The sequence below is a fragment of the Beta vulgaris genome, chromosome 5, assembly GCF_026745355.1.
Source record: "Beta vulgaris subsp. vulgaris cultivar EL10 chromosome 5, EL10.2, whole genome shotgun sequence".
Taxonomy (NCBI): Eukaryota; Viridiplantae; Streptophyta; class Magnoliopsida; order Caryophyllales; family Amaranthaceae; genus Beta; species Beta vulgaris.
This window is the reverse complement of record NC_079206.1, coordinates 53,489,719-53,505,739: the sequence shown is the minus strand read 5'-3', so window position 1 is coordinate 53,505,739 and position 16,021 is coordinate 53,489,719. Positions and strand designations below refer to the sequence as shown.

The 16,021-nt window shown below is 38.4% G+C and overlaps 1 protein-coding gene across 1 annotated transcript; it reads right to left on the bottom strand.

Annotated features, from left to right (window-relative positions):
- Window positions 1–4,537: 4,537 nt before the first annotated feature.
- LOC104884646 (uncharacterized) lies at window positions 4,538–14,935 on the bottom strand. The gene is made up of 4 exons (XM_057394780.1): window positions 14,811–14,935; window positions 6,564–6,826; window positions 4,796–6,427; window positions 4,538–4,641 (listed from the first exon to the last, which is right to left on the bottom strand). The coding sequence occupies exons 1-4, from the start codon at window positions 14,933–14,935 to the stop codon at window positions 4,538–4,540; spliced, it is 2,124 nt and encodes a 707-aa protein (XP_057250763.1).
- Window positions 14,936–16,021: the final 1,086 nt, after the last annotated feature.

Here is a 16,021-nt window from a genome sequence, read left to right as displayed (position 1 = left end):
GGTTCAAACATACTACAAACATAAATGAGAGCTACTTAAGTCCCACTAAGTAACTAGTCCTAATCCCTGTCTCAAAATGCTCGTCCATTATGACTAGCACAACTTTCTTGCTCACAAGGTCAAACCGCACAATCCCAGTCACAACCGTAACGATCCTGAACAGCATCAACATCTGCATAATAAATCAATAACTTCCACAATTAGTGGGGAGTAACTAGCAGTTCTCCCAACCCAAATAGGAACAGATAATAAACTTATAGAAATTAGAAACAACGCGAAAGAAATACATCACCAAAATGACATGCTTACCATGAGATAAAACAAGTCATAAGCAACAAATAGGAAAGCTCAACATCAAACAAAAACCCAGTCAAACCATGCGACCAACGCAATCAAACACTATCAAGATCAACACAACAGACCATGCCGTCTGCGAGTAGACTCATTGGACCATGCCGCCCAAGGCCTACGTTGCATATCTAAGGACCATGTCGCCCTTTCTGAATAGCAGAAACTCAACGGATCATATCAGCCGTGAGTGAACCATTGGACCATACCGCCCAAGGCTAAGTAACAAATTCCTAGGACCATACCGCCCTTAAGATAATCAAATCCAAATTCCTAGGACCATGCCGCCCATATGATCAATCAAACCCAACAAAGTACAATGTACACACGACAAGGCATACAAAGGAATCCAGCAACGCTCAAACATGGGTATACACGACAAGGTATACACAAAATCCATCTAACCAAACTTCAAATGTATACACAACAAGGTATACAAGCAAATCAATTCCAACTAACCAATGAGGTTCAAACGTGAGTATGCACGACAAAGTATAGGCCCTCAACACACTCGAAACCAAATAATCATAGGCTACCCATTAAAGTAGTACCCTTAATATATTAATTCCAACCAACCCAAACGTACTCAAACATGCTTAACATACATGCATAAACCCAACCACCAACAATTAAACATGTTGTAAGCCAAATAGGAATTTAATCAAAATACGCAACCAAGGAGACACAGGCCCTCGTCGCGAGGTGCGACGACTGTCGCGAGTCGCGACCTATGGGCGTCGCGAGTTGCGAGCCTGCTCGCGAATCGCGAGCTGCTGCAGTTCGTGGCTTGCGGGCTGTGCTCGCACGCACTAGCCTCGTATAAAACGCTTATGTCTGGTCTAAAGCATTCAAACCAAGCCAAATTCATACCAATCACAACACTAATCATCCTAATCATGAGGCTAAACATCATTAACAACAACCATCTACTCAAATATCCAATAATAATCAAAGTTACTCCAAATCGATACAACAACAAAAATATCAAATTGACAAACTACTTATCGAGACTAACAATATGATCATAACAACATGTCCAACACATGAAAAGTACCACTAACAACCATGATACTACGTTTAACTACATGCATACAATCACCTAAGTTCCACCTAGCATGATTCAAAGTTCTCTAACGCGATTCTAACAACCTAAGTTCAAAAATCTATTCTCCATCGAACTAGAATAACGCTAGTTACCTTATTCTTCGAGAGGAATGTAATATAACGCTTCGATAGTAGCCTAAACGTCTTGTGAATGATCACCACTTTCGTGTCCTACGAACACAATCACAACGAACTCAACACGTGCTTGAAGCACGATACTAAAATAGCTTGAAAATAAGAAATAGAGACTGATTTTGTGTGAGAAATGTGAAGGAAGTAAAGAACTCTTCCTCTTCCTTTTTCTTTGCTAATAGGCGTGTGAATGGAAGAGTGGAAAGGAGTGATTTTCTGATTTTATTTTCAGCCAAAGGAGATGAAGAGAGGGTGATTAAAGGGGTGTTAAAAGAGGGTGAGTGAAGAGGTGTGATTCTTGATTAGCTTAACGTCACAAGGGAATAATGTGGTTGTCCAAGACTCTTCATAAACCCGTAATAATCAGAATTTTCGGAACCCACCCCCCTAAAACAAGTAATAGAATGTGCGCAAAGGCTAGTACAATATACGTTTCAGGAACAAAGTAATTCGTTCAAAATAATATCTATAATTAAGTATTGTTTTACAATTAAAAATTATAATTATTAACGTAATATAAATACGAACTCACAAAACGATCACATTTTAGACTTTGCACAAACACGAGCGCTACATTGCCCGTTTAACATAGTTGACGCAAGTACAAGCATTGTACGTTTACTAAACAATGCTACACTTAAAACACGTTATAAATATATTAATATATGTAAAAATATTATCGAACTAAAATGCAGGTGTGTGTATATATATATATATATATATATATATTTACCGGAAAAATATATTAGCAAAGATATAATTTAATACTCAATAGTAATATTTAACGCCCGAAAATTTCAGAGAAATTTGGGGTGTTGAATCTCCCCTCCTTAAGAAAAATTTCGGCCTCGAAACTTCAAATAACAAAGGAAAATACATGAGAAAAAAAGTTCGGGATACTTAAGCCTCATCGACTCTTCCGTTTCCCAAGTGGCTTCCTCGTACTTTTGGCTTCTCCAAAGTACTTTAACCAAGGGTATCACCTTTCTTCTCAAGGCACGGTTCTGACGGTCCAAGATCTGGACAGGTCGCTCTTCGAAACTCAAATTCGGTTCAATAGCGTCCGACTCTATAGGAATGACATGAGAAGGATCGCTGCGATATCTCCGCAACTGCGATACATAGAACACACCATTCACCCTTGACAAATGTGATATAGCCAATCTGTTAGCTACCTCCCCAATTCTCTCGAGGATTTCATAGGGACCCACATATTTTGGCTTAACTTGCCTTTCTGCCAAATCTCGTCACACCCTTCATTGGAGACACTTTCAGCAGTACCTTATCCCCAACAGCCTAAGAGATAGGCTTTCGTCGCAGGTCTGCATAAGACTTTTGCCTATCCTGAGCAGCCTTCATTCTATCCTGAATAACCTCACTTGCTCAACGGCGTCCTGAATCAAGTCTGGTCCCAACACCAAAGAGTCACTTATGTCGCTCCAACAAGTAGGATTAAGACACTTTCCCCCATATAAGGCTTCATAAGGAGCCATCTGGATACTAGCATGGTACTTATTGTAAGAGAACTCTACCAAATTCAACGACTTCAACCAGGACTCTTGAATTCCAAAGCACAAGCACGAGCATATCCTCCAAAGTCTGAATAGTCCTCTCAGTTTGCCCATCAGTAGCGCATGAAAAGCGGTACTCAACTTCAACTTAGTACCAAAAGCCTCTTGTAGAGCAACCCAAAAATGAGACAAAAATCTAGGATCACGGTCAGAGACTATATCCTTCGGGATACATTGCAATCGGATGATTTCATTAGCATAAGCTTCTGCTAACTCTTGCATAGACCAAGTATTCTTCATCGAAATAAACCGAGCTACCTTAGTCAAACGATCTACGATCACCCATACGACATTCTTACCACCAGCAGCTCTCGGAAGACCCATAACAAAGTCCATCGAGATAGAATCGAACTTCCATGCGGGAATAGGCAATGGTTGTAGCAATCCACCTGGTCTTTGATGCTCGATCTTGACCTTTTGACATACCAAACATCTAGCCACAATTTCAGCCACTTCCCTCTTCATACAAGGCCACCAGAAATTAGCCTTGAGATCCTTGTAAAGCTTATCACCCCCAGGATGGACAGAATAGGGAGTACAATGAGCTTCTTCGAGAATCTTCTTCTTAAGCTCTAAGTCATTAGGCACACACCAACGACCCATAAATTTCAGACTTCCCTCGGAATCAACTTCGAAATTCTCGGCTCGACCCTGAGCCTTAGCTTCACGGATCTTCTCCAACTTATGATCATTCCTTTGCTTCCCTTGCAATTCTTCGAACAAGACAATCTCCACACTCATAGCACAAAGAGTTTCTACATAACCTTGAGGCACAACCTCGATTTCGAGCTTCCGAAATTTATCACATAAGTCCCTCGCCAGGGTTCTAGCCGTACTAAGAGAATGCTTCAACTTACGACTGAGAGCATCAGCAACCACATTAGCTTTACCCTCGTGGTAATCAAGCTGTAGGTCGTAATCCTTGATCAATTCCAACCATATTCTCTGTCTCAAATTCAAATCACGCTGTGTGAAGATATACTTAAGACTCTTGTGGTCGGTAAACACTTTACATGAGACTCCATACAAATAGTGTCGCCAAATTTTAAGGGCAAACACCACAGCAGCCAACTCTAGATCATGAGTAGGGTAATTCCTTTCATGCACCTTCAACTGTCTAGAGGCGTAAGCCACAACCTTCCCTTGTTGCATAAGGACACAACCCAACCCGTGCTTCGATGCGTCACTATAAACTTCAAACCCAACCCCTTCAGTAGGCAAAGTCAGAACTGAAGTAGTAGTGAGGCACTTATTCAACTCTTGTAATGCCTTATCGCACCCTTCGGACCACATAAACTTGCTCTCCTTTCTCATCAATTTGGTCAACGGCTAGGCTATCTTTGAGAAATCCTTAACAAACATCCGATAGTAACCAACAAGACCTAGGAACTTCGAATCTCAGAAACATTCTTAGGACTTTCCCAATCCACCACAGCTTTAATCTTGGAAGGGTCCACCATAACACCATCTTTGTTGATGACATGGCCTAGAAAAGACACCTCCTTAAGCCAGAACTCACATTGGAGAGCTTCGCAAACCACTTTGTTTCCTCAAAATATCCAAGATCAACCTCAGATGCTTCTCATGCTCTTCTTCATTCTTAGAGTACACAAGGATATCATCAATGAAAATAACCACACACGTATCCAAGAACTCATGGAAAGAGCGGTTCATCTGGTCCATGAATACAACAGGAGCATTTGTAAGACCAAAGGGCATAACAACGAACTCATAATGCCCATATCTTGTACGGAAAACGGTCTTAGGAATATCTTCCTTCTTCACCGGAATCTGATGATGATAACCCAACCTCAAATCTACCTTAGAGAAAACCCCAACACCCTTCAGCTGATCAAACAGATCCTCGATGCGGGGGAAAGGATATCTATTCTTGATAGTCACCTTATTCAGTTCACGGTAATCAATACAAAGCCGCATACTCCCATCTTTCTTCCCGACGAACAGATTAGGAGCACCCCACGGTGAGACACTTGGCCTAATGAATCCCTTATTAATCAGTTCTTGCAACTGAGTCTTCAACTCTTGCAACTCAGCAGGCGCTATTCTATACGGGGACTTAGATAGAGGAGCAGTACCAGGAGTGAGGTTAATGCTAAACTCGACATCTCTTTCAGGAGGGATACCTAGTAACTCATCAGGGAAGACGTCCGGATACTCAAGAACAACGAGGATATCCTCTAGCTTCACTTCTTGAGTCAAATCTTTGACCATACAAAGGAACACGTGTTCCCCATTCTGACGAAGTTTCGGCATTTTGAGAGCAGACACGATCTTTACCCCTTTCTTCAACACTACTCCACTATAGGAGATACGCTTGCTACACGGACTACGAAGAGTCACTTTTTGATCACGACAATGCATATGGGCATGATACTTAGACAACCAATCCATACCCAGAATGACATCGAACTCAGTCGTGGAAAATTCCTTAAGATCCGCAGGAAGATTAGTACCCAACAAGGAAATAGTCACATCACGGTACTCAACATAACATGGATAGTTCTCACTAGAAGGAAGAGATATAAGAGTTCGAAGAGGAGAACTTAAAGATAGGTTAGCTTTTTTAACAAATGAGTTAGACACACACGACACTGTAGCACCAGAATAAGACAACACGAAGGCAGAAACAAAATTAACAAGAAAGGTACCAGAGATGACGTCGGGATGGACATCGGCGTCAGAATGAGTCAAGCTATAAACTCGATTCTTCGGTGGAGTAGAATGACTAGGAGGAGCAGGAGGTCTGGCTGTAGCTCTCGGATTCTTAGGGCACTCATAAGTCTTGTGACGACCCACCTCCCTACAGTAGAAGCAAACAATGGTAGATCCATCACAGTCTTTTCCCGGATGATTAGGCTTCTCACACCTCCGACGCTTGGACGGATCAAAACTCGGCCTCGAACTGGAACGTTGATATCCACCACGAAAATTCGGTTCGAACCTCGACTTCTTAGCCGGACCAGGAGAAAAAGAAGGGACATGCTTCCTCACAGATGCGGCCTTAGCAGTTTCTTCCTCCTTTATTGAAGCATGGACACTCAGGGCCATTTCATAAGCACCCTGGAAAGTAGTAACTCCCAAATACAGCACAAGGGTCCTTACTCTAGGATCCATCTTCTTTATGTACCTCTTAACTCTCTCGGCTTCCGTGGGAATGACAGTACCGACAAACTTAGACAGCTCAGTAAAGTGGTCGGTATACTTTTGGATATTCATGTTCCTTGAGTCAAAGATAGGAACTCTTCCTGTTTCTGCCAACGAAACACATCAGGGTAGAACCTCTCCTTCAGCTTGGCGGAGAACTGAGTCCACCAAAATCTAGCAGTAGCCATACATGAAGCCTTTACCGTACCCCACCAGTTATCAACCTCTTTCTTCAAGTAGTACGTCCCAATAGGTACCATCTCAGCAACGGGATAATTAGTCGCCTAGAGAGTTTCTCCATTTCCCTTAACCAATCTTCTAGAGCCATAGGGTCAGCTGCACCATCATAAGTGGGTGGCCTATGGCGATCAAATCGGTCAAATGCAGATTGCCCAGCAGAGGGAGTAGTAGCTCTGTTAGCTAAGAATATGAATGCATTTTCAAGGCTTACACGGCAACGACGAGCACTTTCTTTTCTAGCAGGCAATTGTTGTCGTGGAGGCATTCTACAAAACAAAAGCTTTTAAATTAGTCAACTGAATTCACATAAGGAAGCATTTAATCGACAAATACCGTAAACAAAAATGGTTCCCATGGTTTCCTTTCCTACCCAAGTAGCTCTCAATAAGCACTCAACTTGAAGCCTAAGACTAGTAATAGTAGAATAAATGCTATTTGCTGCGGTTAAAAAGTGCCCTATTGCTACGGTTTTGGGCGCGCAGCAATTAAGTGGGCAACAATAGGTATTAATTATATTGCTGCGGTTGTAAACCGCAGCAATATCTCAACATATTGCTGCGGTTTCTAGCACAAAACGCAGCAATATTATCATTTTTTATCAGAAAAAATCCACTATATTGCTGCGGTTTCTGGTCAAAACCGCAGCAATATGACCTGGTATAGAAATTTTTTTTTTTTTTTTTTTTTTTTGCATTTTACAATTAAATTTAAAATAATAAAACCAACAACAAACCCATCCACTATCAATCTCTCATTCAAGGAGACTATTGCTGTATTGAAATACAATAACAACACAAAATGCAACTAAACCAAACCACTATATATTCAATAAAAATAATATTTACAAACCCTAATTACATTAATATATAAAAAAATCAAAACAAAGCTGATAAAAAAGATTTCGAAAAAACGAAAAAAAGAATACAACTCATATTGCTCTGGCTTTGGTCTTCCTATATTAATTTCAACGATTATTTTTGTTTCGTTTATCTTAATGGCTTAATCTTCACTCTCTGGGCAGTATGTGATGGGACTTTTTTCTCCTCCCTCTTTCGCGAAATGTCAAATGTTGTTGATTGCTTTCGTGAAGAGGCTCAAAAGTGGACCTAATTACAATAATATATAAAAAAATCAAAACAAAGCTGATAAAAAAAGATTTCTGAAAAACGAAAAAAAAATACAGAGGTACATGAAATTAATAAAGAAAATTAAAAATTAAAGAAACCACCACGCAAATCACTACCAACAACCACCACCACTAATGTTGACCACGAATTTCAACCCTAAACTACTACCAACAACCACCACCAGCAACCACCACGCAAATCGAAAAATTCAACCCAAAATCATCATTTACATCTAAAATTGAAATTCAGATCTGAAAATAAAATAAAGAACATAACTGTAGAAGACGAAACGCCAGTTGAGTGAAGATGAACGAAGATGAACTCGCGAACAGATGCGGCGCCGAGGAGTGAGCGAACAATTGTTGATGGCGACGAAGGAGGCTTTGTTGGGTCGAGCGACTTGCGAACAGATGCGGCGACGAGGAGAGTGAGCGAACAATTGTTGGTGCGGCGACGAGGGAGGCTTTGTGGTGACGGTGAGTGAGGAGGGAGGGTGAGAAAAAACGAAGGCTGAGAGGAGAGAGAATGTGAGGGAAACGAAATTTTGAGTGAAGATGAACGAAGATGAACTTGCGAACAAGTGCGGCGACGAGAGAGAGAGGAGAGAGAGGAGAGAGGGGGAGAGAGAGAGGAGAGAGAGAGAGGCGCCTCTCTTGACATAAGAAAGAAAAACCCTAAGGAGTATTGTTTTAAAATTTCAACAGGCGCGTCTTTTTTTGGTTAATTCAGCATATATTGCTGCGGTTTCCACGTAGGACCGCAACAATATATTAAAAAAATATTTTTTTAATATATTGATGCGGTCCTACGTGGCAACAGCAGCAATATTTGCTGTTCAGGGCCCCACATTATTTTTAAAAAATGTCCGTTACACAATATTGTTGCGGTTCCCGCCCAAAACCGCAGCAATATTATTAATTTCTATTTTTTCTTTTCTTTTTACGTGTTATATTGCTGCGTATAGGTAAAACCGCAGCAATATCACCGCAGCAAATATCATTTATTCTACTAGTTACAGGTCTACCTATTTCTTGTGAAATAAGTAGTAACTCAAAGAGAGTTTTTGGAACGTTTTGCTCTAATACCAATTGTAACATCCCGTCCGATATAAAAAAGAAAAGATACAAAAATAAATGAAATAATGCAACTAGTGGTAGCAGAAATACCACTAAGACAGAAATGCTACTCTTAAGAGTAGAATTTAAACTATAAACAAGAAATAATCCTTCAAGGATAATAATTAACTTTCGAAAATCATATAAAAAGGGAAATGAGGTCCCATACCCTCATTCCCACCAAAGTTCCAAAATAACTATGAAAACTCCGAAAACCTCAAAATAGAGTAATCCAAATCCAAAGGACAAAACCAAAACCAGTGGTTCAAACATACTACAACCATAAAGGAAAGCTACTTAAGTCCCACTAAGTAACTAGTCCAAATGCTCGTCCACTATGACTAGCACAACTTCCTTGCTCACAAGGTCAAACTGCACAATCCCAGTCCAAACCTTAACGATCCTAAACAGCATCAACATCTGCATAATAAATCAACAATTTCCACAATCAGTGGGGAATAACTAGCCGTTCTCCCAGCCCAAATAGGAACAGATAATAAACTTATAGAAATTAGAAACCACACCAAAGAAATACATCGCCAAGATGACATGCTTACCACGAGATACAAGAAGTCATAAGAAACAAATAGGAAAGCTCAACATCAAACAAAAACCCAGTCAAACCATGCGACCAACGCAATCAAACACTATCAAGATCAACATAACAGACCATGTCGTCTGTGAGTAGACTCATTGGACCATGCCGCCCAAGGCCTACGTTGCATATCTAAGGACCATGTCGCCCTTTCCGAATAGCAAAAACTCAACGGATCAAACCACCTGTGAGTGAACCATTGGACCATACCGCCCAAGGCTAAGTAACAAATTCCTAGGACCATACCGCCCTTAGGATAATCAAACCCAAATTCCTATGACCATGCTACCCATATGATCAATCAAACCCAACCAAGTACAATGTACACACGACAAGGCATACAAAGGAATCCAACAACGCTCAAACATGGGTATACACGACAAGGTATACACATAATCCATCTAACCAACCTTCAAATGTATACACGGCAAGGTATACAAGCAAATTAATTCCAACTAACCAATGACGTTCAAACGTGAGTATGCACGACAAAGTATAGGCCCTCAACACACTCCAAACCAAACAACCATAGGCTACCTAACAAAGTAGGGTATATACCCTTAATATAATAACTCAAACCAACCCAAACGTACTCAAACATGCTTAACATACATGCATAAACCCAACCACCAACAATTAAACATGTTGTAAGCCAAATAGGAATTTAATCAAAATACACAACCAAGGAAAAACATGCCCTCGTCGCGAGGTGTAACGACTGTTCCGAGTCGTGAGCTGCTGCGGTTCGTGGCTTGCGGGTTGTGCTCGCATGCCCTAGCCTCGTCCAAAACACTTATGTTCGGTCTCAAGCATCCAAACCAACCCAAATTCATACCAATCACAACACTAATCATCCTAATCATGAGGCTAAACATCATTAACCACAACTATCTACTCAAAAATCCAATAATAATCAAAATTACTCCAAATCAATACAACAACAAAAACATCAAATTGACAAACTAATTATCGAGACTAACAATATGATCATAACAACATGTCCAATACATGAAAAGTACCACTAACAACCATGATACTACTTTTAACTACAAGCATACAATCACCTAAGTTCCACCTCGCATGATCTAAGTTCTCTAACGCGATTCTAACAATCTAAGCTCAAAAATTTATTCTCCATCGAACTAGAATAACGCTAGTTACCTTATTCTTCGAGAGGAATGTAGTAGAACACTTCGATCATAGCCTAAATGTCTTGTGAATTATCACCACCTTCATGTCCTTCGAACACAATCACAACGAACTCAACACGTGCTTGAAACCCGGTGCAAAAATAGCTTGAAAATAAGTAATAGAGACTGATTTTTGTGAGAGAAATGTGAAGGAAGTAAAGAACTTTTCCTCGTCCTTTTTCTTTGGTAATAGGCGTGTGAATGGAAGAGTGGAAAAGAGTGATTTTCTGATTTTATTTTCAGCCATAGGAGATGAAGAGAGGGTGATTAAAGGGGTGTTAAAAGAGGGTGAGTGAAGAGGTGTGACTTTTGATTAGCTTAACGTTACAAGGGAATAATGTGGCTGTCCAAGACTCTTCATAAACCCATAATAATCAGAATTTTCGAAACCCCCCCCCCCCCAAACCAAGTAACACAATGTGCGCAAAGGCTAGTACAGTTTACGTTTCAGGAACAAAGTAATTCGTTCAAAATAATATATATATATAAGTAAGTATTTTTTTATAATTAAAAATTATAATTATTAACGTAATATAAATACGAACTCACAAAACGATCACATTTTACACTTTGCACAAACACGAGCGCTACATTGCCCGTTTAACATAGTTGACGTAAGTACAAGCATTGTACGTTTACTAAACAATGCTACACTTAAAATACGTTATAAATATATTAATATATGTAAAAATATTATCGAACTAAAATGTAGGTGTAAATATATATATATATATAATATTATATATATATAATATATATATATATATATATATATATATATATATATATATATATATAATATATATATAATATATATATATATATACATATATATATATATATATATATATATATATATATATATATATATATATCAAGATCACATGAGAATGCTTCTTACATGAGAAATGAGAATGAATCTCAACCACACGATTTGTTTAGAGTTACAACACTTATTCATTAGAGTTATATCCCTCTAAAAAATTTTGAATTCAAAAAAAAATTTGTTTTTTTTTTTAATTTTTTTTTCAAATATTTTGTTTTTGGAGTTACATCACTTTTTCATTAGAGTTACATCACTTATTCATAAGAGTTATAGCGTGTAAAATTCATTCTCATTTCTCATATAAGTATGCATTCTCATATGAACTCACCTCTATATATATATTTACCGAAAAAATATATTAGCAAAGATATAACTTAATTCTCAATAGTAATATTTAATGTGTGAAAATTTCAGAAAAATTTGGGGTGTTGCAATATATATTTAAGACTTTGGTGGTTGATAAAAATTCGTAGTCACCCTTTCCACTTAACAACTTAGCGCCTAAGTCGTAATTCATTATTTGTGATTATTGACGATGTCTTACTATAACCATTGCGTATTTTACCATTTCAAAACGTTATTATTTTGTTAATCTTTAATTCAAAACTTCGTTCTATTAGTCATATGGTACCTTTATACATATTCATCATTTTAAAATTAAATAAGTGAACATTAGTCTTATGGTTCATGATTCAGGCTTTATAATTTGTGATTATAAAACTCGTAATAAAACACTTTCATTCTTGTAGTTTAATTACTATATAATTGTCTGCTACTTTAACATAAATTTAACAAGTAAACTATACTTAATTTGAATTACTCTTTAGTTGACATATACTAGAGTTATAAATAAATCATTTATTAGTCACATATAATCTTATCCCAAAAGTTATAGTGAGTTCTTAATTATAGCTAAAGAACCCATCAGTATTCAAATATTTCAGCAAATAAAAGTTTAACCATCTAATTTAATCCATTCATTTACTGATTTATAAAAATCAATCCAATTAGGAAAACACAATATAAATTCTAAGCCCAACAAGCTAAATATATAAATTCAGTTACTTAGTTTAACAAAAATTTAAACTAGAGCTAAGGGCCAACATTATGAGAAATCAATGGGTGTTTTTGGGCTCAACTACTTAAATCAAATATCAAAAACAACAGTGGGGAGGTATTTTTATACCTCTGCTCCAACTGAACAGACTTGAAAAGAGAGAGCAGAAGAGGGAGGTCGGTTGGGAGTGGGTCGGGGCTCCGACGACTTGGATGGCGAGGTGAAGGAGAACGTGAGGCGGCGTCACAATGGTGGTCCAGTGGTGCGCGTGGGGAGAGCAAACAGAGGAGAAAGAAGAAAGAATTGGGCGAGAGAGAGGAGAATGCGAACGATGGAGAAGTGCGAGCTGGGTTTGCCGTAGGTGGTTGGTGGTGCATTGGGTGGCGCACAGGAGGTCGCACTGGTGGAGGAGGTGGCAGCTACAGATGGTGGTGCTACGGTTGTGCTGCGGTGGCTGAACGAAAACAGGGGGGGGGGGGAAAGTGCGAAAATAGGGGATTGTGGGGGTGTTCTGGTGGTAGTTTTCCGGCGGTTTAATAGAAACTCCGGTAGATAGAAGAGGGTGGAAGATAGAGTGGTGGTGTTTGGTGATTTGAGGGTGGCAACATGGCTATTTGTAGTCATGGTTGAGGTTGAGTTTTGGGTTGATGGAAGTAATAAAAATTATGATTTTGGAGAGGTTTGAGTTTTTTATTTGATGTAGATCTTTGTGTGCAAGAAAATCTCATTTAAATTAGAAATTCATGGGTGGGTTGTTTGTGAGGAAAAATTGAGATGGAGAGATGGAGGAGGAAACTAAGTTACTGTACTATTGTTTTGTTATTTATTTTTATTTTTTTTCTTTTCATAAATCTTTATTTTTTTTCCTTTTTTTTTCCTTTTTATTCACACCATCATTTGTTATAATTTGCCAAGTTTCAATTCATGTAGCAAATAATTATATACATATTGGAACCTAAATATATTGTATCATTCCATAATGTATAACAAACAAAATTTTTGTCATACCTTATAACTAAAGGAAAAAAAAATCAATCCCTAATTATCATTATTTAGTTTAGGCAAGTGTAAAGTTCCGAGATATTACATTCTTACCCCCTTAGAAAAGTTTCGTCCTCGAAACTTGAGAAAAACCATAACAACATTTCATGGACACAATTTCACATTTTATTTAGGTTGCTAAAACGTAAACGCGTCTTAAAACTATACCTAATAGGTAGCAATAGCGTCATGTAATACGAGTTTGTCAATTTGTGCACAACGATTTAAGCCTCATGAGTAGAGAGGGTTTCATTGTCATAATTTTCATGTTTATCTTCAGTTGATTGTATCACATATGCTCTTCCAGCGTGCGAAGATTTTTGTGCGGGGTTTCTGTTAGCGTTGGTGTTACTTTTGTTGCCATTATATCTGAAAATTTGTCCGCTTCCTTGAGTTCATCTAGGACCGTAGTTGTTCGTGTGTTGGTTTCGAGAGTCTGGCATGGGACAATCTCTGGCCAAGTGGTCTAGCTTACCGCATCGGGAACATTGACATGTCCCTTGTCGACAATCCTTTTCCAAATGTTCTTGCTTACCGCACTTATTACATTGGAGAGGTTGTCTTTGGGATCGATTGTTCTTCGAGAATCCCATGTTCAACCTCTTGTTGGAGTCGTCGCTTGATCGACCATCATGGGGTTTTTCTTTTCTTTTGCCATTTTCATATACCTCTTTTCGAAGCTTCATTTTCCGCTCGACGCTGATAGCTCTATCATACAATTCTTTGTAGGACTGACTCATGTGCACAACAAGCTTTTCTTGAAGTTCCAAGTTCAAACCACCTTCAAAACAGTTCATTCGATGACGATCGGTGGTTACCAGGTTGGGAGCTAACCGAGCCAACTCATTAAACTTCACAGCATATTCCAGGACGGACATGTTCCTTTGCTTTAGCTGGATGAACTCAGATTTCATCTGGAGCTACAGAGATTGAGGGTAGAACTGGTTTCTCATAACCTCCTTCAGTTTTTCGCATCCGAACCCATGCTGACTTTGCAGGTCTTTGGTGGTAAACCACCAAAGATCAGCTTGCGCTTTCAAATAAAATACAGCAAAGTTTACTTTTCATTTTTTGGGCCACTGAAGGGCATCGAATAACTTCTCCATACTGTTAAGCCATTCTTCAAATTCGGTGGGGTCTGGCTTGCTATAATAAGTTGGTGGATTATGCGCAGAAAATCTTTTAAACGTATTCAAGCATTTTTCTTGCTCCGTCTTGGCCTTTTGTCAGTTCCCGTGCAGTAGTTTCATCATCATGAGCCTCATCAAATCCATTCGATTATCGTTCGCAACGTCTCACGTGGCATCTTCGAATATGGGGTCATTTCGTAAAACGTCAAGTCTTGCCCTTATTTCATCTAGTGAAACATCAGGTTCATGGCTCCCATTTGCGCCATTAGTGGGATCAATTTCATTTGAAGCCATTTCTAATACATTAATTGTATTAGAATCATCACATGTTTATGGACAAGCGTTCTAGATAAACATCATAAATAGTATAAATATTTCCCCATCCCGTTCCTAACACTCATGCTCATATTATTTTTATTTACCATTTTCATAATCATATACATTTCCTTCTTAGAATCATTTTGTAACTTTATAACCTAATTGTTAATAATTCTTTTATTTCTATTTATATTCTATTTCTCCTTTTAACTTTCTTTTTCCCTAAAAACTCGTTGCCATGAAATCCCGAGTTTAACTTATGGTCTTCAGAACCTTTGCTCTGATACCACTCTGTAACGCCCCGACTTCTAAGCATCACTATTATGTTAATTAATTACAAAGATTGGCAGCGGAAGACCTTCCTAGCTTAGTCGGCGTGTTACTGCTGTACTCTCCACCCAGGAAAGTACAAGGCAAATATTCTTTCATATAACTAAACCTTTATAACAATTAAAGTAATTCTAGAAACATGGATAGATAGCTTAAGCATAGCTAAGGTTACGTAATTTAGAGGTCATAAACTTGGATTACATAACCATCATAGTCGCATGAATTACAGTTATTTAATCCTCACAGCTACGTCATCCCATCTTCGTATGCATACCTAAAACAGAAAAACAAAACGTCATGAGCCGATACTCAGTAACATAATAATCTAACAACGTAAATTCATTTAATTCAATTCATTTTGCAAACAGGGAGAAAAGAATATAGTAAAACCATTTTGTTATGTTTTCTGTTTTGAGTTTTGAATGATGACAAAACAAACCACATTGAACTATTATATTGCATACATGTTTCTGTTTACATGTGTAGGTGCCAAAGTACGAGTTCAATAGATAGAAAGACGAAGCTAGTTGATAAGAGGTTTTTAGTGTGTCGTTCAGGCACTAAGAACCGCTTTCCAAACAATATTTATAATCCTAACAAGCAACTACTAAGGGAATAGTAAGGGCAAGTCAAGGGTCGATCCACAGGGAAAATGGGATTGATTAGAGTCTATCTAGTCTAGACTACCTAATTGAAAGGTATTTGGGGTTTAAAAGATGTTTGGTAACAATT